Genomic DNA, 25,300 nt, shown 5'->3' with positions numbered 1-25,300 from the left:
CACCTTCCAACCATGACTTCCTCATCATAAAGCAAGAGAAAGTCAACATTTTTCTCAGTGGTTTCTGCAAGAACAACCTGCCTCTCCAGAGGTGCTGTCACCATCACTGACAACCAGGGGCCACCATCACCCCCAACCAGGGCTTCTTTCTGGTAGAACTGGATAGACCAAGAATGGTGGCATGAGCAACCCTCTATGCCCTGTAAACGGGCCGCCGCTAATCAACACTGGCTATGTGCTGCTCCAGAACTGGGACCCTCTGCCCAAGAAGCGGAGCCCCAAATCTTTGGTGACTATGAGGATGTGTTGGCCTGGTGCATTTGCTCCCTCTGCCAACTTCAGCTGCCATAATGGTGGCACGAGCTTTATTTATTTTTTACATTCTGGCAGCACAAGTAGTATGAGAGGGTACAATGGCAGAGCAGTCGCAAACCAGTGTCACTGCTGGCAAATCAGTGCTTCACAGACAGTATCTCTGTTATGAATAGGTTGATTACCTCTCCAAAATTTTCCCAAACAATAGAATCATGGCAGTTCGGCCTGATGATTATCAAAGGAAGTGAGGATTATATCATCTTACTGTCCAGCTGCTCCATCCTCCTATAACCTTTGACTGCATCATCTCAATTTGATAGGAAATGGAAAGTCTCAAAAACATAATTCTAGAAATTTAGAGAACCCACAGAGCACATAGCCAGAGAAAAGCAATTTTCAGAAGCTTCACTGCTGATGGGCCAACTGCTTCAAAGAATCACTGAACTACAGTGATTTGGAGGAGGAAGAGGTAAAATCATAATCCAAACTGTAAGCTGCATGCAAATTTCCTAGGCAACACCTATGGGCCTGTGATGGCAGAACGTTAAAGCAGATTTGTTTTGGAGGCAATTCTGAGTTATGCTGGGAACATGGCCTAAAACAACCCCAAAAATACGAAGGATATTCAAAATATCCTGCTGTAATGATCATTTTTTGATGCAGCTATTAAAACTTTTCCAGTAACTCAAGAAATGTAGGAGCCTGCACTTAAAGAGGCTTGCAAGAATGAAACCAATCAATATGAAAACACAGAATTACCACCAGACGTCTCATTACTAAAGAAAAAATACATGCACCACCCCTTCGTATGCCCTGCAAAGCCCCTCACCAGCTCTACACACTCACTGCCATGTTTATCTTTCCTAATGCCATTAGATAGTTCTCAGTGTGCCATTCCAGGGCTTCCAGGTTCCATCCATCTGACAATAAAAGAACGAGGCAGATGTTCTGGGGCTTGCTGATTTTCAGGGAAGCCATTCTGTTATTAATTTGTGTCACAGAATCAGCCTTAATTTCATAAGAAAATTAAAACAAAAGTTGTGACAGATGTAAAGCTGATATTTTTTTTAACATGGAGCATTTCTCTAAAACTCATTTAGCCTTTACTTCAAAAACTTGCATGAGCAGTTCTTCACCACCATCTTGGGTGGTTAAGACCCCATCTGGAATTTTTTTGCTAAAACTGAAGAAGTCACAGCTTTGCTCGTTACGTTACTATTGAGTGCTTTTTTTCTTTTTTTTTTGTTTAATTTCTGAGCAGAAACACTACACCTGGCATGGAGCCCTCCCCAGTTTGGGGAGTTTTTTTGTTTGTTTGCTCATGTTCACGCAACTGATGTACTTTAGAAACCACCAGCGTTTTCAGTGGGCACTTACCCCAATGCTCCGTAGGTGCCACCTCGCTGCGTGGACTCCCTTATTTGTAAACGAGTATTTACGCCCGGTGGCTTGCGCAAGCGGCTAAACGACGTGCGCGGAAGTTTCCGTGATGCGTTTGCCAAGGGACCGAGGCGCATTTAGAGCACTTTTTTCAGAGAAAACCGCTTCTTTTAGAGGCTGGGAAGGGCCGGCGCGGAGGGGACCGGCCCCCTGGCCCGGAGGCTCGGCCCGCGGGGGGGCGTGGGGTGGTCGGGGGGCGTGGCGGGGGGCGTGGCCGGGGCAGCCCCGCCCGGCGGAGCTGTTCAGGGCGGCGGGTGCTGAGCGCCGCCGCGCCGCCCTCGCGGGTGCCGGCGGGGGGAGCCGCTCCCGCCGCCCCTCCCGCCTGTGCGCCGCCGCCGCCGCCGCCGCCTGGGGCCATGGCGGCGCTGGTGCTGGTGCTGCTGGCGGCGCTGGGCGGGCGGGCCGTGCTGCCGGGCGGGCGGTGCGCGGCGCCGCTGGCCGACCTGCGCTCACAGATCTCGGGCGTGGAGTCGCTGCTGGAGGAGTTTCGCCGGCAGCTGCAGCAGGAGGAGCCGGGGACGCCGGCGGTGGCGGGCGGCGGCGGCGGCGGGGGGGAGCGGTGCGGCGGCAGCAGCAGCTTCTCCGCCAGGCCCGACTCCATCATCCGCACCAAGGACTCCATCGCGGCCGGCGCCACCTTCCTGCGGGCCCCCGCCGGCGTGGCGGGCTGGCGGCAGTGCCTGGACGCCTGCTGCGCCGATCCGCGCTGCACGCTGGCCGTGGTGCAGGGGCCCGGCCGGCCGCGGGCGGCGGCGGCGGCGGCGGCGGCCGGGGGGGAGCTGGGCTGCTACCTGTTCAACTGCACCCACCGCGGCCGTCCTGTCTGCCGCTTCGCCCCGCACCGCGGCTACAGCACCTACAGCCGCCGGCCCGCCGGACTGGCCCCGCCGCCGGGTAAGAGCCGCCGCCTTGGGCGTCGGGGTGGCCCAAGATGGGTTCGCGCGGGGAGGGCTGGCACCGGCCGGGGCCGCGCCTGGACCGGGGAGCGGCGGCCCCGCGGCGGGAGGGAAATGGCGGCAGCGGGGGCGGGCAGGGCCGGCGGTCGGGCCCGTTCGCCGCCGCGGCGCCGCCGCCATTTGCCGCCCGGCGCCGCGGGGGAGCGGGCCGGGGCGGGGGGAGACCATCCGTGCCCCTGCCCCGACGCCGGGAAGGGGCGCCCGTGTCGTGAGGCATCGCCTCCGCGGTGGGGAAGGACGAGGAAGTCCGGGCAGGACCCCCCCCTCCCCGAGCCGGGAGAGGCGGCTCAGCCGTGCCCCGGGGTGCGGGGGCTCCGCGGGGTGCGAGCTGGGACAGCCCGGCCCTCGTACCTCTGCCTCTGCCGAGGCGGTGGGAGCCGGGCGGGGGCTGGGAGCCGGGCGGTGGGGTGAGCGTGTTCAGGGGCCCCGCACCCCCCTGGGGATCAGAGGGGTCCCGGCTGCAGGGTCCGGTTGCCCGGGGGAGCTGCGGGTGCTGGGCATCCCGGAGGGAGCGAACGGCGAGTGCCAGCCACGCCAGAACCTGGTGCAGTAGCTTGAGGGCAAGTACGTACCCTTCCTTCTTCTGGGGGATCCTGGCCAAGTGTTACCACCTGAGTGGGTTTCTCATTCGGTGAATTTAGAATTTTCTCTGCCTAAGAACTCGGGAGCTAGGCTGAAGAAGAGAAGGATGTCTCACAGGTAGCCCAAAAGCAGCATGGAGGCTCCGTATCGCTGCAGCTGGAGTCTGGGCCACATCAAAAAGCAGCAGTTTGTTCAGCCCTGGAGCGTGTTTTAGAACAACATAATCCAGAGCAAACAGCTGCGGATGAAAACAAGTCTGGATTTCTAAATTTGGAGTCTGTTTCCCAGCATCTGATCCAAAGAACTTCCTTGCGCTCCCCCACCTCCTGTTGTTAAAACAGTTGCATCTTAATTCATTTTGTCTTAATTTCACTACCTTCCTTCGACTTTCCTAAATGTCCTCTTCTTCATCTTCTTCAGCGATATATCTCAACTGAAGTAAATTAGCCACTGCACTCAACGTGAAGAAAACCTAGTGGTGGTGTGAACAAAAGCAGTGTGTCCAGATGGCACCTGCTATTACTGCTCCCTTGGCAGGGGAGACCTCAGGCTTGATCCTCCGTCCAGTCCTGCCTGTTTTATGAGAATGCCAGTGGGAATCCCCTGGAGACAAGAGAGAAAAATTTTTACAGGAGTTACGATGCTTAAGTATTTTTTGCCAAGTGGGTGGACAGGTAAACTAGAGGGCTACAGGGAGGAACTTGTGGCAGTAATGATCTTAAGATGCCAGAAAAACCCAAGGTATGATTTTGACATTTTCAATGGGGGAAGTATTAGATCCACAGTACTATTTGCGAGATAGAAGGCTTAAGACTAGATTTTGCATCACATTCACAGAGAATTAGGCTTCTTTGAAAACCTTGGAAAATATCTTCAAATATCCTTCATAATTTTGAACTGCCTTAATTCCATTAAAATCTGGCCCTAATGTAGAGTGCAGTTGTGGCACAATATGAACAATACTACTGTTCAAATGATACTCTGTCTATTAGAAACCTGGAATTCCTTGAATTCTTGAATGCCTTGCCTTTTAGGTAGCTTTCATGACTATCAGCACTGGGCTTGCAAGGCCATTTCAGTTCCTAATCTGCAAATTGCTTTGTGTCCTGTTGGGTTTATTTAAAAGTCTGTCTTGTGGGTGATGGTGGTATCGGAAACAGGGGATTATGACTTCTTAATGCAATTACACTGGAGCTGACACAGAGCCACGAAGGAGAATGAACTTTTATTCAAACATCTGTCAGCCGTGACATAGACCAGGCGACATAAAATTAAGATTGAATTATTTTGCTTTCTGATGTTATGTTACCACTGCGTTCTTGAACTACATTGAAAAATAACCTGGACAACAGCGCATCATCACAGGACGATGAAGACACATCTGTCTTCCCTTGTATCACCCCACGACTGAATTTAGGAAATTTAGGAGAGAGCTTTGCGTTTTGAGGTTTTCTTTTGTAAGGGGATCATATTTTACCTGCTGGTTTCAGCTTCTTTTGTGGAGTACTGGGGTGTTGAGTCTTCTGCTGTTTTCTTTTTGATAATCCCGAACCAACATTTATCCATAAACACAGTGTCCTTATAATTCCAAAATATTTCTGAGCATTAGTATACAGGGATCTCCAGGGTGTTGTGGTTTCATTTCTGTTAAGGATCTTCAGTAAACAAACCCCAATTTCATATTTAATTCTGGGAGCAATTAATGACAGATCTGTATTCTTCAGATCAAATGTATCTCTGTGTACTTCCAGAACAGTCAGTGGTGGGATGAGTTTTTGAGACCAAACATTTCAGTGTAAATCCCAGTCCTCCACTTTACACCCAGTTTGTGCTGGTTTGGCCGTGGATTTACTTTGCGCTTCCAGGCAGTTGGTGCCGTGTTAACAATGAAACCCCTTGTGCTGCACTGAAAGAAGAGGCAGTTGGTTTTGCCTTTGTTAGGCAAATTTTTAAATATTTGGTGTAGAAAGTAAGAGGACTTGAGTGCCTCACCAGAAATGTCTGACTTTCCTTCTGTGCTACTCACTAGCGGTGAGCAATGGGAGGATTCAACACTAAGGTAAACTGATATCAAAGACATTCAGGAATTGGCAGTGAAATAACCTTTTGTAACAAAGCCTTCATTCAGACAGCCCACTGGCAGCTTCATTATCAGCAGGCCAAGTCTATATAAAGGATGGAGGAAGCAGAATAAATTAAGCCTGGCCTGTTCCCCCCCTAAGAAAAAAGTGTTGCTTGTAAAGATGCAGCCCCTTTTCTGGAAAGCAGCCAGCATCTCAGAGTGTTCATCTGGTATCTGAGTTTCGTATTGCTTTTTTACATTCAACCTAAAGAAAAGTTAGAAACAAAAGTTAAAAGAGCTTGATTTTTCTGCTAACCTGTGGCTGATAGTCCTTTACTCCCATGAGCAGTGATTGTAAGTGGTTCCTGACTATGCCTCCTTGCTTTTTTATGCTGACTTCTTAGAAGCATGTGTTCCCCAGATTTGGAGGTCTTTCACTCGCTAAGGATAAAGTATTCCATTGCTTAAAACTTCTCTGTAGCTCCACAGGCTCTCTCCTCCCATACCAGATGTCTCTCTCGGGCCAGTTTTTTTTCTTTACTAGAGCAAAAGAGGAGCTGATTTGCCATTGATTTGCCTTTCTGAAGATGTTCTGGTGGCTTCCAAGCAAAGGCATCGTGCCTCCATCCTTTGGGACCAGAGGCCTGAGTGTAGTCCCTCACTCATCTTTAGCAAAGAGCTGACGTGAATTTCTGTGACCTGCCCCAACGTGAAGTGGTCCTGCCATTGCAACTCAGGCTGTTGGAGTATAAAGTTAGTCTGGGAAAAGAATACCCTTATTGCTTAGGGCCCAGGAGAAGTGGGGCTTCTCTCTGCCTCTGCGGGGCATTGATCAAGTCATTTAAACCAGACAGGTGACATGAAACCTCTCTGCAAGGTAGAAGTGGAAGAATGGGCTGTGCTGGTTTCAGTTATTTGTATGTTTCCCTAATGTAAGGCACTTACCTTGAAGTTTTCTATGCCTTACCTACTCCTGAGAAAAACAAGAAATACAAAGTTTGCCATTTAGTCAGTGATAAAAAATTATCTTATTGTTCCGATGAGCTCAGCGTCTTCGAGCGAGTTCTTGAAACCAGAGCAGAGCACAAGCAAGGGAGAATCCCTGCACTGATGGGGAAGCTCCTTTTCTTCCCTTGTGCAGCTCTGCCCACAATGAGTGAAGCTACAGCCTTGTGTTCAATGGGTGCTTTTCTGAGCTTGACATCGATATCCTTTACAGGGAATCCTTTGCAGAGGTGGAAGAGCAGAAAGCACCTTGGCATTTCAGGGGGCCGGACATCTCATGCCCAGAGAAGGAATGAAGCTTGGGCAGGGAACTGCAGAAAGATGCGATCTTGTGGCTAACGCAGTCAAATGCTGACTTGTAGAACTAGATTTTATCCCTCTCTCTTCCCGAGGGTGCCTGAAGGTTGCAGAGCAAATGACTTAAACCACTTCTCACAGGCCATGTCACTTAACATAGAATCATAGAGTCATTTACAGAATCACGGAATTTCAGAGTTGGAAGGGACCTCTAGAGATCATCTGGTCCAACTCCCCTGCCAGAGCAGGATTGCCTAGAGCACATCCCTCAGGGCTGCATCCAGGCGGGTCTTGAAAGTCTCCAGAGAAGGGGACTCCACAACCTCCCTGGGCAGCCTGTTCCAGTGCTCTGTCACCCTCACCGTAAAGAAGTTTTTTCTCATATTTAGGTTGGAAAAGACCCTTAAGATCATCGAGTCCAACCGTTAACCTAACATTGCCAAGTCTACCACTAAACCATGGCCCTCAGCACCATGTCTACATGTCTTTTAAGTACCTCCAGGGTTGGTCGGATTGGCGAAAGTACTTAGTATTCACAATTTTAATCAAAAGGAATTGTACTTTGCATATAGCAAAATGCTACAAATCCTAAATAGTCTGAAAATCAAGCTTTGAATGTCTTAAATTAGGCACTTAAAATCAGTGGTCGTTTCTGATTATTTTTAATCATTATGTTACTGTGCACTGCTGCACCAGGATGCCGGCTTATGTTAAATAAATCTTTCACTCCTGTACTGATGTATTATAAAAAGACACTAAAAGAGTATTAAGTTATGCAGAGTGCTAAAAAGATGTGCAGTAACTGCCACCTGAATATGTATGTAATTCATATTTAAATCCATTTTCCTTAGTTCAGATTAAAAAAACCGCGCTGACGCTAACAATCCTGTTGCGTTAGTGAAACATCCGTGCATAGAAAGAGAGGCTTTCTATGCCATGTGCTTCTCATGTAGCAGTTACTTCCTGAAGACATGGCACAGTTAACTAAAATTTAAGTGGATACTATTTTGCTTAACAAAATATGCATTAATAAACATATCCTATCTTTCAGGAAGTTGCACAGTGGTGATTCAATACCTTAACCAAGAAAAAATATGTTTTATATAAATAGTCACTCAGCTTCCCCTGATAAATAACTGAGATTCTCTATTTTTTTATTGAAGAAGAATACGACGAGCCTCCGCGGTGCAAGGCGGGACAAGATATTGTGCTGCAGTCACCTGTCGACTGGGTGCTTTTGGATGGCCGAGAAAGCTCAGATGACCATGGAATTGTGCAGTATGAGTGGACGCTGCTGCAGGGTGACTCATCGGTTGAAATGAAGGTACACACGCAGCTTTGCACGTGGACAGTCATCCACAGATTGTTGTGTTCATTATAGCACAGTTTTACATGTAGCAGTAAAAATATTAAATGTATTCCAATGGATATGGCTACCGGGTGCCAAAATTAAGATGACTGTACAACTTGAGCATGTATTTCATAGAACCATAGAGCAGCCCAGGTTGGAACGGATCTCAAAAGATCATCTGGTCCAACCTTTTGTGGGTCAGGGAGCCTAGATGAGATTATCTAGTGCCCGGTCCAGTCGCATTTTGAAAACCTCCAGTGATGGGGACTCTACCATGTCCCTGGGGAGGTTGTTCCAGTGATTATTTCTGGTGTTTTATACAGTCCATCTGTATCCAGGATGGCGTGAGACAGCCAGTAGCAAACCAGTGGATGCTACTACTCTATTGTATTTCAGCTCTGCTCTATTTCACCCTTGTATGTGCTCACTGCACTTGGATTTTGGCTTCTGTGATCCAGGTTAGAGACACCTTAGTAATTCAGTTACTAAAGATAATAAGATATTTTCACCAACAAGTCTTCTGTCAATACTTATGGAGACACTGCAAAGAAATGTGTGATGTAGACCTTATGAGATATCTTGAAATACTGGTTTTTGCATCTGTATAATTTCTGTGCATCTCTGCAATTTGGGTTCAACTTAAAATAAACCATCAAGAGAGGGATTCTCCATCCTGCTCTTCTTTGTGAATGCTCTAGGAGTGGGAGAAAAGGAAAGGAAAAATGTCTCAAATCAATAGAGTGTACTTGCAGTCTGTTCATAGCCCACAGTATTCAGGGCTCAGCAGGGACTCCACCTACAGCAGGAGGGACATGTAAAGGGACGAGGGTGTGGACCATAGACCTTGCTGTTGCTGAGATGCTGCTGATGGATGGGAAGAGTTTAAATAGGACACAGGACGAGCAACGGAAACAGTCCAAAACCCAAGAGGCCGTGTGGGGCAGTGCCACCATGAGCGGTACCTGACGGTCACTGCTTATGTCCGCTCAGCTCAGCAACGTCAAAGACAAGTTGGACAAACTACCAGTATCAGCAAAGTTACTCAAGAATTGTAATGGTGGAGCAAACCAGAGTTTTGCCCAACATAGAGAGTTAGCTAACTGCATTGAAGCCTAAAAATGTCATCCATGGAAGAAGTCAACGGAGCAATTAGTTATTCCTTAGTCTCCTGGAGGGCAGTGTAGGTGGTGTGTAGGTAATTGAAAATCACCATGTGATGGTTAGGAAACATGCTGCTGGATGAACCCTTAGAAGACAGTGGGTTTCTCTGGTGAATAGTTCCCGAAATTTACGCACAAGTAATTTTTTATAACCATATGCCTTGCAGAAAACACAGCAGGGGTGTGCAAAAGTGTGAGTTCAGACAGTGCTACGTACTTTCACGAGTTTTATCTTATACTGCAAGATCCACATCTGTGGAAGGGTGACTATGGTCAGCCAGTCCTGAATTAGTGGAGGCTGTATTGCAATTTGAAACTATGTCAAAAACCACTGTGAGTTTTGTTTATCTTCATTTATTATTTTATTGGCTTGAAAATTAAAAAGTCAAAAGGCTTTCATAAGGAGTGCAAACAGCATAATACACAGAAAAAACCTGAATGAAGCTTTAAGAATAGTTGCTAGATACTGTCTGGATAAAATGAACATTTTATTATCAAGAATTGTTAATCTGGCCCTATGTAGCACTATTTTCTGTAAATAGCAATCAAACACTCTTTAAATGTATCTGTGATGTAGTAATATACCTAGAGTAACACAAAAATTAGAAATTAGTTAAAAAAAATTAAAGTTCATGTTTTTACTTTTACTCAGAGTCACTCCATAAAACAGGCACCAGTCATATTTATTTAAACCTGCAAAATTAACATTAATCTTGGTGATTTCTTTGTATTTGATAAATGAAAACAATCTTGACACAGGTTTATGTTTAGATAGATATTTTTCCATTGTGTTCAAATGGGTGGGGTTTTCTCTCACAGATAGGTACCCTGATGATTATCCACGATAATTTAATTTTTAGAGCTGAATTAGTATTTGATTATTTGTACAATCTTCAGTTGCTATCTTTAGTGCTTTAGTTGCTATCCTGAAGTTACTGGATTTCATGTCATCTATTCTTAGAAAAATATATACGAATCCATAGCTACGAGTGTTTAAATAAGATAAAAGGCAGCTGTTGCACTGCATTTATGTACCAAAGAATAAATAGAAGGCACAGGAGGGGGAAGGACTGCTATAAAGAGATCTTATCATATTGTAGAAGGAAGCCAGTGGAAATTTTTTTCTATTGTGACTGATTATTGCTTCTTAGATAATTTGCTTCTCAGATTGCTACCCACATGCTGTAGCTGCACAGCTCTGTGACACTTGTGGGCAATTCTTGGGCTTTTTAAATGCTGATTATCTGGAAATTTACTGTCTAGTTTGAGACAGAGTTTGTAAGAAAGAAGGTACAGTCAGGCATTCTTCAGGGCAGGACGGAGAAAGCACAGAGGTCACCAGGAGGAGTGGCGATGTATTCAAGAGTCAGTGGTATTTCTCTGCACTGGGAAGAGAGTTGGGCTCCACGGCTCACGAGTTTTAAATACCATACTTGCTCTCCCAGAAGTCATCTCTGACTAAACAGCAGCAGATGTTTTTTAGAATGCAAATACAACTGGGCAGAGAATGGCTTGAGAGCAGCCCTGAGAAGAAGGACTTGGGGGTGTTGGTGGATGAGAAGCTCAACATGAACCAGCAAAGTGCGCTCGCAGCCCAGAGAGCCAACCACATCCTGGGCCGCATCAGAAGCGTGGCCAGCAGGTCGAGGGAGGGGATTCTGCCCCTCTGCTCTGCTCTGGTGAGACCCCACCTAGAGTACTGTGTCCAGCCCTGGGGTCTCCAACATAAGAAGGACATGGACCTGTTGGAACGGGTCCAGCAGAGGGCCACAAAAATGATCAGAGGGCTGGAGCACCTCTCCTATGAGGATAGGCTGAGACAGTTGGGGTTGTTCAGCCCGGAGAAGACAAGGCTCTGGGGAGACCTTATAGTGGCCTTCCAGTACCTGAAGGGGGCCTACAGAAAAGACAGGGAGGGACTCTCTATCAGTGTAGCAATAGGACGAGGGGTAACGGTTTCAAGCTGACAGAGGGGAGATTTAGATTAAATGTTAGGAACAAATTCTTTACTCTTAGGTAGTGAGACACTGGAACATGTTGCCCAGAGAAGCTGTGGATGCCCCATTCCTGGAAGTGTTGAAGGCTGGATGGGGCTTTGAGCAGCCTGGTCTAGTGGGAGGTGTCCCTGCCCATGGCAGGGGGGGTGGAACTAGGTGGTCTTTAAGGTCCCTTCCAACTCTAACCATTCTATGATTTTATGATTCATATTAACTTCTGTAATACAATAAAGAATAGAGTTCTAAGGTGTCACATACTCCATCAGGAGGTAATCAACAGCAAGATCAGATAACTGAGTGCATTAGAATAAATAGAAAAGAAAAGAAGTTTCAGTTAGGAAATTCACTTACCAGATGAGAAAAATGAATTTGTCAGTACACCGTGCTATAAAGATAGGTCTAGGACTGTATTATTTATTGAAAATTCCTGTCTCTTCTAGGTATGAAAACCAACTATAAATAAGCAAAACCAGATGTCTTTCTTGAATTCTGGTTTTAATATTAAAGGTAGTCACAGAGGCTTTTAATGTACCTTTCAGTTACTTAGAAAGATAGCCCTGTATGCTTCATTTGTAAAAATACACTACGCGTTCAATAAACCTGCAGGGCTTCTTTGTAGTTACTGAAGTATGTATTACCGAATTCTCGGACGGCTGGAGTTATTTGTGAGTAGTAATTGTCACAAGGTTAGAAAAAGTTCAGCATTTGATACAAATACCACAGTCATTTTATAAAAACTTATTTCTAAGTAACAGTTGTAATGCCAGTTTGGCACCCGTTTTAAATTAGCATAAAATAAGTTACTTTACTAATTTTTTAATGATCTAATACAATTTAAATTGGTTTTCTATATATTTCTAGTGAGTGATCTAAATATTAGGTTTCAGAAAGTCACGTGAGAAATGATTTGCAGTTCAGAGCAAGGCATGGAAATTCAGCGTGAGGTGTGGAAAAATTCAGTCTGGCAATTTGTAAAAGTTGCAAGTGACTACCTGAAATGTCAGACTGAACAGAGGTGGGCAGTCTTATTAATAAAACAATGCTATCGGTCACCTTTTCATAAATCAATGTATAGCAAAAGTAACTTCTGTGAATACATGTATATTGTCTAAAGACTAACTCGATAGAGAGCAAAATATTTTACTGCCTACCCTCTAAAATTACATTTCTAACTATCGAAAAATTGACTTAAATTTATGGTTCTGTTTATTCTCCAGTGCTAAGATCCACAGCTCCAGGTAATTGAGTGTACCACAAAAACAGTGCCTACATGTCAAGCGTGTTTATTTATTTTTACAAATTGATGCAAAAAAAAAAAAGGCCAAAACATTACAGGTTGATACACATGCTTGATTGGGCTGGCTAGACTTAAGAGAAGTATTTAACCTGTGTGAAAAGCATTGTGCAGAAATGAGCTCCCTATTCCTAGAAGTTTACGGACGGATCCTTTATACCAATATTTTTTCGCTGTGTTTCTTTTATCAGGTCCCACAGCCAGGAACACTGAAACTGTCTCACGTCCAGGAAGGCGGGTATATTTTCCAGCTAACCGTGACAGACACCGCAGGTCAGCGGAGCTCTGACAACGTCTCTGTGACCGTTCTGCCCATGGTTCATTCTGCAGTAGGTGAGAAAATGACTGGAGCCGTTGTCTGTGTGTGACACCCGGGCTGTGACACTCAGAGCAAGGGTCTGGATGGAGGCAGAAGTCTTATTCTCCGTTTCTAGTGTGTTATTTTGCCCTTATTCATTACATAATGACATCTCCCTCAGGTTTGAATTGCTGTTTCGAACGGAGGAAGCAAGCAAGCATCAATTGTTTGTTACAGCAGTAATACTTTCAAGCATTTAAATGTTCACCCTTGTATTGCTAATAAGCGTGCAGGGTTGGAAAAATCAGAACCATAGGGTTGGAAGGGACCTCTGGAGATCATCTAGTCCAACCCCCGAACGAGATATTGCCACATGTATCAGGCACATCGTCACAGTTCATTGTATAGTCGGACAGCGTGTGGGATGTGACAAGGCTTGTGTGATAAGGAAAACACAGCTCAACCCAGTTAATAGTAGGTGTGGCACACAATCGTACAGTAATATTGGCCTGCATCTGCAGTCGAAAAGATGGGATGGTCCCTTGTTTTCATGCATTTCAGCTTTTCCGTGTAATGGTTGTTATCAAAGCCTTATGTTACTGGGGAAAGTAAAACTGGAATTGACCCATCATTTTAAAAATCTGAGCTCCAGAAACATGTAAGAAGCATAAAAGGTAGAGAGTAAGTTAGATTTCACTGGCTGTCAATTCTGCACTCTTGAATGTAATAACGTCTAATTACATTGTAATTAGCAAGTTGCTAATACGGATCTGCCACTCTGGCACACGGTAAAGGTTAAACTGGCATCACAACTACATTCAGCTGAACCAGTAAAAACTTTGCTCTTGCACCAGAGCGATATCTCTATGTGGGAGGGTAGTCCCAGTGGCAATAAATCGGTGTTACAAAAAAATTAGTTATGAGTCTGTTTAATAATGCCTGTATTCTAGTAATGGGTGATAGAGTCGCATTTGTTAATGTTTAGTCCAGCTAAAGCAGCCAGAGAGATTTGCTGATTTCTCTGTTTGCTGCGGTGGGTTTCTGTGGTCTCTCCTGGGAGGAGCACACAGAGGATTTGCTGCCTTTTTTCCTCTTCTAATTCCCCAAGCCCGTTTGCAATTCAAGTGCTACTGCTGTAGTTAAACCAGTCCACAGTGCCTTAATGCACACAAGACCGGGGCTATTATTAGTGCTGAAGTTCGAGAGATGCATTTTCTAAGTATGATTTTAGGGGTTTTAAATAGGCACCTGTGTTCCTGCCATACGATGGTCGGCATCGCGCAGCTTTTTGGTACATTGCAGGATAATAACCAAAGGCCGTGGCTTCCTTATGCAAATCGATTTGCCGTTACAGCATTAACCAACGACTGAATTTGATAGTGCTTTACAAAGCAATGAACTACACCACTGTTGGAAAGACAAAAGCATGGATATAAACTAAACACTTGATAATTACAAGGTGAGAATGGTTTTCCGGAGAGCTTTGAGCGTGCAAAATTAAATGTCCAGGGACACTCTCCATTTCCAGGGGAATCTAAATATTAAAGCAGGCAGCAATTAGTTCTTTCTGGTGAAGGTCACTTGTGAGACCTTGTGTTTAGTCCTGTTCTGGTGCGTGCCGCGTCGGATTTACATTATTGATGTAAATAAATGACAAGCATTCTTTTAGTATTTTAATTAGGTTGCAGAAAACATGCCATAAAAGATCCCATATAGTCCATATGCACGCATGTAAAATAACATATTGTCAGAAATACAGGATGGGTATGTAGTAGGAATTACGTGTTGGAGAGATGCAGTTACAGCCATAGAGATTTCATTTATTTATTTTTAGGACTGTCTTAGGTTTTTAAAGCCAGGGAAGGTCTCCTTTCGGCTTAAGCCAGCAGAGTTTAAAGTGCCGTAGGGGCGCTGCACAAGGTGCAGGGTGCAACAGCCTCCAGGTTGAGTATTCCTGTAGTAAAACAAGGTTGACAGAATAGTGGTGAGGGTGCCAGGAACAGCTATTAGCTGTATTAGCTTGTGTGTCAAAATAGCGTCATATAGCTGAGCCTGGCCTTTCTTCAGCTTTCTGCCGTGTTCGTGGTCCTTCTGGACACAGCATCATTTTGCTTTTTGCTTGGTGCTGCAGCTTTTAGTCACTGACTCAGTATTTACTGCTTGGATGTCTCTTTTGGTAATTTGGGAACCGTTTCTCAACAGCCTGTGTCGGGGTTTGCTCTCGCTACCAGTTTATCTGTGACGATGGCTGCTGCATTGACATCACGTTTGCTTGCGATGGCGTGAGACAGTGCCCTGATGGATCGGATGAAACCTTCTGCCAGAACCGTAAGTGCACCGGGCCACAGCCTAGATTGTGAAGAGTACCTGTAGCCTGAGTGACCGGAGGGAAATGATGCCCCTTCTGTGGCCTCTCTGCCCGTGACAAGCGGCTTGTGCCCACCGTAGAGCCTTTCATCGGAAATAGCGCACGGGAAGGTGTAACGTCCGCATACAGCAGATGCTCAGAAATTAAATCCCTTTTCTTCAAAGCGTATCAAAACTAACAAACGTCCCCAAACGACAGATTGCGTTAGAGTTCTCAACATGTAAAAGATGGGGTTCTTTACTTTCACGATGATTCTGGAGACAAGGACCCTGGTCTTGACCTGAAAGGGTGTCTCAGAGGTTCCCTTCCAAGTGCGGTTACGCACCTGGCAAGACTCTGAAACACTGGGAGTGTGAGCACGCCGGGGAACCAGTTGATTCACCGTTGCTCTCTTCGCTTTCATTAGTCATCCTCAGTATGTGCCCACACTCGGCTAAGTGAAGAAAAATCATCAGAGGGTGAATTGGCACGATGGCTAGCCACTCTTTCCTTGATACTTCAGTTGCTGGATTTTACTTGAGGGTTCACGTGCATACTCTTGCTTAAGAACGGACAGCGGGCAATTGTTAACTTGCTATGTGCCTGGAACTCACGTTTCATCATATGTCTGGGCCTGATGAACTTGTTTAGCCTGCCTCAAAGCCCATATCGCAGGGTCTTCCATCAGAACACTCCCATTCCCATCAATTCTATATAAAAATTATGATTTTTGTTTCTGTTAACACAGTCAGCCCAGGCCGGAAGACGGTGACTCACGCGGCCCTTGGCGCTACCCAGCAAAGGACTGTGGGACTGACAGAAAACACGGATGAAAACTTCTCTGCAGAAAACACCCTGAAAGCCACTGCCAGAAATCAGCCGCTTCTCTCAGTGGATGCAGACATGTCTAACCAATCGCTTTCTCAGGGACCAAAGAAACAAATCAGTGGATTTGTGCCAGGTAAGAATTGAAACGAATTGGTTTCAATAAATCATTCTCTTTAAAGAGAGAAAATGTCTTCCACCTTAAATTTCATTAAATTGTCTTTTGGTGCCTGGCTAAGGGTAAAAATTTGCAAATCTACAGAATAAAAAAGAAGCTTGTAACAATTAAGTTACAACTAGGTATTGCTTTATAAAGTCAAGTCTGGTTCTTACCAGGTGCAAAAAGAAAGTTAAAATGTAGAAATGCCGGGAGAAGTATATAATATTAAGGAACAAAATGTGCAGCAAGCTAAATAAAACTTCTGCCACAGGTTCAGCTGTGTAAGCTGATGTATACGGCTCTTTAAATCTGTAGGGGGTTAGCTTCAGGAGAACATAACAAAATACTGTTCAACTTGGGTGGTAGTAATTGCATCTCTCCTGGTGCTAATCAATGACTTTTTTTTTTGTCCCCTGAAGTAATAGTAATATCTTGATTATTATTGGCACTTTTTTTCTGAACTGTATCTCCAGGGCAGGAGAAATCTTTTATCGCTATAGACTAGTCGCAGTCTTTGGTAACAAGCAACCCCGGGTCCCCAGTAGTATTCTCCCTAGTGGCTGCAAGCCTGTCGGGAGTCAGCGTGTGGTGATGTTACCGGCGGAGTCACCAACCCTGGCCTTGGGAAAACTCCAGAAGCTGCAATGAAACTGGGATGTCTTTTAAGGTTCTTGCTGGTGAATTAGAATTATCTGAAATGGCAAGGGAATGAAAGCAAAACTGCGTGTACAGAGCCTAAAATGAGTGCGAGACCTCCCACTTTTATTTCTTCAGAGTTCAGACTGATTGTTGCTGCCCAAGAATCAGCTAATTATAAACAGCTTAACTTTCTCCTTAGAACAGAGTAGTGCTCAGTGCCCTCTGCTGCTGACTCTTGTAAAGGGCACCTCCCTGGTTAGCACTTTGACATTTCTTCAGATGCTTGTATTTTATCTGTGAAGACCCCAAAGGCAGTGAAAACAACCTTCTTCAAGAATTTGACTGCCTTAGTGAATGTGTGGGAACTGGTAGCAAAATCCTTTCTCAGATGACTCCCCCTTCTCTGGCTGTGTAGATGACCTCAGTGCTCCTTACGTGAATGACTTACAATTTTGAGGTCTGCCCCAAACCCTTCTCAGTGGCATAGACCTGAGTGACACCTGATACGGGGCCACCCAAACTAAACATCAAATTGCCAGAGGGCATTGCAAGCTCCAGTGGAAAGTCAGCTGCTAAGTAGGTTTCAAAAACCATCGGGCTTGTGAATCCAGGAGTAGAACCAGGATTGAGGTCACCAACTTTGGCAACCTGTAATCAGAGGTTATAATTGGAAATGCATGTAAAAGCGTGGCACTTTTGCATAGTCTGTTTACCCATTGCATAGTGACTTCCTTGCACCAGTTTTACTCTCAAGGTAGCCTTTTGCACAGCAGTAGACAATAAAAGAAAAAAATTAGTGTAAAACATAAAAAATGTGATGGGGGTTGAGTGATTAGTGTACTGCCAGAAGCTGCTGTAATCTTTTTAATTTTAAACAGGCAAGATTTCCAGCTGCCCATGTCGGGGTTTAATTCTTGTGGTTTTAATATTACTCTTTTGACAAGGCTCAGTCAGAATTTATTTTCAGTTAAATGATACTTAAGGATTTCCTTGTGGAATAGAAGGACCCAGTCCTTACTGACCCAGGAGCCCAATAATTTAAACCAAAAAAGAAGCAAACAGCTCAGCGAGTTTTTTAATCACCTACGGATCAGTTCCAAAGAAGGTGTATGTGGTGGGACATGAAGAGGTTTTAGGTACCTGGGTCCAAAAGGCAACTGCCAAAATCTGCTCTGAGTTGCCGTCTTCTCATGCAGACTTAAACTCCATTAAGAGAAGAGAAGGCTCCAGGGAGACCTTATAGCGGCCTTCCAGTACCTGAAGGGGGCCTACAGGAAAGCTGGGGAGGGGCTGTTTGCAAGGTCATGTATCGATAGGACGAGGGGCAATGGTTTTAAACTAGAGCAGGGTAGGTTTAGATTAGACATTAGGAAGAAGTTCTTTATAGTGAGGGTGGTGAGACACTGGAACAGGTTGCCCCCAGAGGTGGTGGAGGTCCCATCCCTGCAGACATTCAAGGCCAGGCTTGATGAGGCTCTGAGCAACCTGATCTAGTTGAAGATGCCCCTGCTCACTGCAGGGGGGTTGGACTAGATGAACTTTAAAGGTCCCTTCCAACCCAACACATTCTATGATTCTAAGGGTCACATGCTGTATGTTAATGATTCCCAGAGGTCCAGAGAGGTTCAAGTCCTGCCCCACTGGCAAGCACCACAGTCGTTATTGAGTTGAGGAGACATGCATCTAACCTGTTCCTAAAAATCCACCCAGATCCATTAATTAGATTTCTCTCCATCACTGCCATCCCAAGGAGGTTACAGACCAAATCTAATAATTAGGTGCTACAAAAATGAGGGACACAGAAACACTGGAGCAGCTCCGTGAAGCCTGTCTGGAAAAGTGTTCAGGAGGGCAATAATTGCCAGAGGCATTTTTGAGGAGAGGAAAGCAGCACTGAACAGAAATCATATCAGCAGCCTCAAAAGTTCAGTGACTCCGCTGGCAGAAATCCTGTTCTGGGACGGACTCTCTCCTGAGACAGTGCTGGACCCAGTGCTGGTGCCAAGGCAGAGCCTGTGCCTCTGAGTCACACTGTAAAGGTCATTGTTGGACCAATAACGAAGCTTGCTGGCCTAGAGTTGACTTTGCAAGCATCCAGGCTCCTGATATACTATTTTAAATAAATAAAGCTTTAATGACTTTAATGTCAACATGGTGAAAAGCTGTTTACTTAAGATACATATTAAGGGATATTGCTTTACAGCGGCAGCACAGGTTCCATCTTTTCACTTGAGAGCGCTCCATTCAGGGCTACATTTGTCTTATTTCTTAGTTGACATTTGCAGATCACATGGCAATATAAGCCAGGAAGGAAAACGTGATGCTCTTAGATCCAGTGACTGCAAGGCAGAGCAAGAGAAGGTGTTAATATCAAGGGTAATTTACCTACCAGAGACAACATGTGGCACACTCTAGGTGGCGGCTAGACACAGTGGAGCTTTCAGCTGACTTGTAAAAAACAGAAGTTTTTCCCAAGAAGTTGCAGGATGGGGGAGTTGCTTTGTTGGGTTTTTTACATTTGTTTTTATTACAGTGGTGGTTACCGTGCCAATAAAGACGGGTCCCTTCTGCTACTTACCACCCCATAAGCAGCTTTCATCTCTGAGAATAATCCAATAAAGATGTCCAATAAAGGGACCTCCTAGTCAAGGACCATCTTTTCGCCGTTTTAAAAGGAGCTGGGCAAAGCTGCAGTGTTTTGGGCTGTGGGATAGTTCCTCACAGCAGGAACATGAGCTTTCTGCCTATGAAGATAATACTAGGGGAAATTTGTCCTAGAATCCATTTTCTCCTAAGAGTTTCTCTGTTCCCAATTTCCCTTAACTTGTGTTCTTTACTCCAGTAGCCCCTCATGTTTGGCTCTGACTTTATACAAGCTTTTTAAGGATTTACGCTTAAGTATGAAAATGTCAAAATATGCAAGTCCAATGTACTTAAGGACTGTTTAAAACTTCTGCCTGACCTAGCAGGGGATCTAGTCACAGTAAAGGTGGGGAAAAGAAAAAAAAAAACAAACCCAAAAAACCCAAAAATCATTCATTGTTGATAATGGGTGAATCTTGTTCCGCACTGCTGCCTTTCCAGCAGGATTCTTCTACAGCAGGGTGACTCCAGGGAACACCGAGTCCAACTTACAGAAGGGTAGGGGTTGGAAGGGGAGATCGTCTAGTCCAACCCCTCTGCCAGAGCAGGGTCACCTAGAGCAGGTTGGACAGGAACGCGTCCAGGCATCTCCAACTTAGAGATAACCTCCTCAGGCACTCAGGGCGTGGAGTCTTCTGAAAAAGGCTCATGGTTTACTTTTGCCCAAGCTGGAAGGCCAAACATTTTCTTCCATAGTTGGGAGCAGATGCAGGAAGAGACATTTGATGTCAATAAAGGAGTCCTTTCCCTTTGCAGACATATCTCTGGAGTGAAGCAACTCAGACCGCAGCTCCTCCCAAGGCCAGCACAGCCCTTCTGCATGGCTGTCCTCGAAGTGCCCCACCGTCCCTTTCCAGGGAAGCCTTCAAGCCCAGCTGCATATTCTCACACTGCTGCGCTTGTAAATGAATATAGCAAAAATATAGTTGCAGCAAAGCACGCTGGAGTCAGCAACGGGCTGGTTTCTAAGCAGCAGCAGCCAGTTTAGCAACCGCGGTCATGCAGAGGGGTTGACTTCACAAGCAGCCTGAAGATTTGCGCTCCCCAGCATAGCCAACCCGAGTGTATGAATCACCATGAGAGCTTTGCATTGCCCTGGCATGGGGTCTCTACCTCTCCCTCCCCAGGCTGCCTGCGCCAGCTGTTGTTCGGTGTTGTTCCAGGCTGGGATTATGGGGTTTGACTGCCTGCCCAAGCCCGAGTCATGTTTTTGCTGGGGAGGCATCAACAGCAATGGCCATTACCTACATCTCTAATTTAGGGTAACTGGAAAGGGCTATAAATTAATAAATTGCTATTTCCCAGGCACAGACTAGAAAATGAAGAGCAAGTGAAAATAAAACTAAACCCATATAACACGTTTTATGTCGGACTCCTAAACCTGTTTGGGGAAATCCCTCTGTTTTCCAGTGGATAACATAAAAAATGTTGAGCAGTATTGACTCTGATGGCCTCCCCAGTCCTGTAAGAACAGCCACAAGTATTAACAAAAAGAATAACAAGTCTGTTATTCTTCTACCCTTCCAAAACTTTCCTGCTAAACTGCTCTCCATATTCAGATATACTTGCCAAATGTCTTTACAAGCAGTTGACTTAAATATTGCCTTTACTCAAATGTCAGGAAAACAGGCCTTTAGATCCAGCCTTGTCATATGGGCTGGAGCAGCTCTAAGACGAGCCGATGTCCTTTGGGTATTTCCAAAATAAAGACAAATATTCATTTAATTTCATTTGGGGCAGACAGAAGCAGAAGACAGCTGCTGGTTTTGGTCTCAGCTACATTCAGGTTATTTTGCACAGCTCTGATACATGCAGGTGCCTTAAAGCCAGCAGAGTTTACACTTAGGGTTGCCTGAAGTCCCCTTTGCATGCCAGAACGACTTAAAGAGCCCGGATGAGACAGAGGGCTGCGGCTTCTTTCCAAGGCATTTCCTAGCAGGTGAAGTTTGTGTTTACGCACCCCAAGCCATACCGGCAGGGCAGTAAAGCCAGAGCTTGGAAGGCTGTATTGTGCCTTAGAGTGGGGACCTTAGCGCGAACCTCACACCAGTATCGATGAAGCAATTTAAGCTTTAATTAATGCTCGTGTGTATTTGCTGCTGGCACTGACAGGGACGCGTTGTGTGGCACATCGGAGCTGGCGGTGGCGGATGGGGGTTGCTCGTGCTGCCTGTTCCAAGCTAATTGACTCAAACACTTCCTTAACGCCCACCACTACATGTAATTCCAATTACAATGTTTCACAGTCATATTTTTACAGATCTTGCGGCATAGTATGTTTCCACTGGCATTGTCACAGTTCTGAGGGCTGCCAGCAAATATATCACAGCACAGTCAAAGTGCTCTTCAATATTTATCAGTAGAAAACAAATACAGCCATTACAGTTAAAAACATAGGCGTATTTCTGACTTTTGCAAGGGTGTGTTGGTGGATTAAGCTGTCACTCTCGCACAAAGTGTCCCCATAGCTATTGGTGTAGGACTTCAGCGGGAGGGCAGGAGGAGGGAGTCCCAGCGGAGTTTCTCTTGGCTCCCGTGAAGCAAAAGCTGCCGCCGCCTGCACTCCCAAGCTGAACGCTTCCTGCCAGCAAACTACGCGTTGCCTCTTCTTGCGTAGTTACGGTGCTCTGCTTTATCTGCTGTACTACACAAAGCTGAAGTGACTCCCAGTCATCCTCTTTGGAATGTTCTCCCCACGTATTTTTGTGTCTTCCAAGTATATAAGTTCTGCGTCTGTATGTGTCGGGTAACAGGGAAAACGAAGGTAATTTTTGTAGCCAACCTATGCGTTTCCTGCTTTACAAGATCCAAGGGTGGAGATCGACATAACTTGAAATGGGCCTATTTTCACCTATATATAGCTAACTGCTTCAGTAATGTTTTAGCTCAGATTGGTCAATACCCCATTATGGAAGTTTGTGAAAGAGAATTTATAGCCATCTTTTTTTCCGGGGGAAATGGCACACTTGGCTTTGGTTGAGATGCGCTGTGGTTTGCGATGCAAAATGGAATTTACATTTTAGCTTTAGTTTCACATTATTTCAAAAATTCAAGTTACACAATAGGAGTCAGAAGTCCTTAAACTGTGGGTTTTTTTCCCTAAATTTAAGCGCTTTCCCATTATTTAATTCTAGTGTCCTGTGGATAAGTCTTCCCGAGTCACTGAACTTAATTGTGCATTTATCTTGCTTGACTTTGTGCAGACAACAGTTCCTCAGGGAAAAGAACGGATGATAAAAATGGGAATGGCATAATTGCGCCAAAGAGAGATCAGCTTGGAGGTGGTCGTCCAGTCCCAGAAACAGGTAAGACCAGACACGTGAATTCATTTTGGATTATGTTAGTTTTTCAGTCAGGTGTATACATCCAGATACTACAGTCAATAATCGAATAATGTACTTCCCTATTCTGAACTGATCCTAACTTGTATGATCATACAGTTTTGTTTCTCAGCAGGAGTTGCTCCACATGTTAGCACCTAAATGATAGACTAGCTGTATTTTTAAAGAAAAGTTTTGTGTTTTCTCTACTGATTTCACACTGTATTAAATAAAGCGTAATTTCTCTTAACCTCGTTGTAGGTGCTGTGTTACCCTTAGCCTTAGGCTTGGCCATCACTGCTTTGCTGCTGCTTATGGTTGCTTGCAGACTGCGTTTAGTGAGACAGAAGCTTAAAAAAGCTCGACCCATTACATCTGAAGAGTCCGATTACCTCATCAATGGGATGTATCTCTAAAAATTGGATTTAGGTCAGTTGTTTTCTCCCCTTCGTCCTGTGTCCATGAACCTCTGCCTCTATAAAAGGGCCAAAACCTGTAGTTAAGTTTCAAGCGTAGAAGAAGCCTGTGAGATGAGGAACATGCGTTCTTCCCCTTTGCTGACAAAATAAAAAAGTGGGTAGATGCCCGTGCTCAGAAAATAAGAAGCGTCCGGGCTCCAGAGAGTAGCTCCACTTGGCTCTTGCGCAGAAGACACTGCGAGGTGGGGACAGCCCAAACTGGATGTGGGGTGCCCTTGCCCTCCCCGCGGCAGTCGGGGTCCCGGCCACGGCAGAGCTCGCCCCGGGGCCACCGCAGCGGCCGAGGCGCGGAGGGCAGCCTGTGCCACCCAGCTCTTCTCAGCGCTGCCACTGCTCTGGGGACCGGGATGCTCCAGACTTCACTTACTTCACTGTCCAGCGGAGAGCGATTGTGTACCTTCCACCTGATGCCCTGGGAGTATTTTCATGAAAGAATTCGTCTTGCTTTGTTTTTTAATTAAAAGCAATCGCTATCTAAGCACCAGCTTTTGTAATGAAATTCAGGATTTTAGGAACAAAGCATCTTGTTTCCATTTGTAGTTTAAACCTCTGTGCAGCTACAGCAGAGAGTCACGCTTAACCAAATGCTGAAACGAAGGAAAACAAAAAAAGCTGAAATGAAAAAAGATACAAGTCCTCTGCGGAGGAGCTGGGACTTACCAGTGCTCGACAGCAGCCCTGTGCCATCCCAGAGCTTGGGGATCCTCTCCCTGGAGCTCGGGCCGCGTTCAGCCTCCTCCACCCCTCGTCTCCGCACCTTCCGCAGCGGGAGAGGGCAGCATGCAGCGGCTTGTACCCGAGGCGCCGGAGCGCAGGATTCCCACTGGTTATCCCGTAGCTCCCTGCAAAGCCTGAAAGCTTCGGCAACCTGCCCCCCTTCCCCCCCCGCCCCCCGGCAAAATTCTCATAGAATTAGAGCAAGTAATTGATAATGTGTGAGTGAACTTCAGGTGTGTTAACAGTAAAATGTGTACAGTACATGTTATATATACATATATATGCACACAGCGTGCTGTCTATCTTGTCTGACTGTCCAAGGATGTCGCGTTCATCTCGGGTCCCAATAAAAACCAGAGGCAGATGAGGCATGCATCTTTTTGTATGTCGTCTTTTGTACTTCAGTAAGTTCAAGTCAGCGAGAATATTGCCATGGTATACAAATAGTTCTTCAAGTTGCTCAGTCTTGATTACTTTATGCAAAATAGCTCTAATAAACCTATTTTATTCTTATATTTCTTGCATTGCCTTGATTTTCAGCTACCAGCTAAGTTTTGTGCTACGAGACCATAGCACGAGAGCAGACAGAAGTACATTTCTCCTGTCTGTGAAACAGCCTTAAAAGAAGCTGGAATGTGTACGGTGGGGGGAGTTGAGGTATTTTGTTGTGGGAAGATGGAGAAGAACAGGGCCTCTCCCTCCATGACCCGTGTGTCGAGGAGCACTGGAGCTGAGCAGGACAGCAGTGGCAGAGCTGCCTGTGCCAACCTCTCAGGGAATCTGGTTGCCAGTGCTGCTTGCTCAGGGCCCTCCTGCTGCGTTAAGCAAACTCCGGTGGTTCGTACTTCAGCATTACATTGGGTGCTTCTGCCGCTGCTGCCCATTTCTAATTTGGGAGCACGGACTCTCTTCCATCCCAGCCCACAGCAGGCATGGCAAATAGCACAAGACCCGAAAGGCCACATTTTAAATGCGGCCTTCTAGGAAAGATGTGCTGCCCGTCTGGTTGAGGTATTATTTCCCATCCCTGAAATTTGTTTGGGGTTTTAATTAAATATCTAATTCTCCTTGTCATGGTTTGGTAATTCTGCTTTGCTGTGTCAAACCGGGACACTCCTTCACCATCTTACCATAGCAGCAAGAAATGTGATCTTTTCTCACCGTGCCCATAGTGCTGCTCTTACCGAAACCCATTACTCTGGTACGCAGCCAGCAGGAGAACAAAAGGTTTGGTTTCGTTCTTCTGGGCAGGACAACAGGGAGATGCCGCACGGAGCACAATCCAGCCCGTACAGCCATGGTGTGAGAAGCCACCCAGCTTTGCAGTGGCTTTGCCCCACGGCAGGCTGTGTTGCTGTGCTGCTGCGAGTGGAATCAACCTTCATGGATTTCACGTGCGACGGCCAAGAATAA

The 25,300-nt window shown here is 45.8% G+C and overlaps 1 protein-coding gene across 2 annotated transcripts; it reads left to right on the top strand.

Moving 5' to 3' along the window:
- Positions 1 to 1,990: 1,990 nt before the first annotated feature.
- Positions 1,991 to 24,402, top strand: LRP11 (LDL receptor related protein 11). 2 transcript variants are annotated; one of them, XM_063329287.1, is made up of 7 exons: positions 1,991 to 2,649; positions 7,824 to 7,981; positions 12,651 to 12,792; positions 14,960 to 15,085; positions 15,853 to 16,065; positions 22,575 to 22,676; positions 22,953 to 24,402. In XM_063329287.1, the coding sequence occupies exons 1-7, from the start codon at positions 2,112 to 2,114 to the stop codon at positions 23,105 to 23,107; spliced, it is 1,434 nt and encodes a 477-aa protein (XP_063185357.1). In that variant the 5' UTR covers positions 1,991 to 2,111; the 3' UTR covers positions 23,108 to 24,402. The 2 variants fall into 2 exon arrangements, with proteins under 2 accessions (XP_063185357.1, XP_063185356.1); XM_063329286.1 differs by having other exon boundaries at positions 1,993 to 2,649; positions 7,821 to 7,981.
- The last annotated feature ends 898 nt before the right edge of the window (positions 24,403 to 25,300 follow it).

The sequence above is a fragment of the Chroicocephalus ridibundus genome, chromosome 3 (assembly GCF_963924245.1).
Source record: "Chroicocephalus ridibundus chromosome 3, bChrRid1.1, whole genome shotgun sequence".
Classification (NCBI taxonomy): Eukaryota; Metazoa; Chordata; class Aves; order Charadriiformes; family Laridae; genus Chroicocephalus; species Chroicocephalus ridibundus.
The sequence above is the reverse complement of the archived record's forward strand: the minus strand, read 5'-3'. Positions and strand labels throughout refer to the sequence as shown.

Bases quoted from the DNA above. Each gene is read 5' to 3' on its own strand.
- LRP11 (XM_063329286.1), top strand. From the start codon at position 2,112: ATGGCGGCGCTGGTGCTGGTGCTGCTGGCGGCGCTGGGCGGGCGGGCC. The intron at 16,066-22,574 runs GTAAGAATTGAA...GACTTTGTGCAG, and splicing joins AATCAGTGGATTTGTGCCAG to ACAACAGTTCCTCAGGGAAA. The intron at 22,677-22,952 runs GTAAGACCAGAC...ACCTCGTTGTAG, and splicing joins TCGTCCAGTCCCAGAAACAG to GTGCTGTGTTACCCTTAGCC.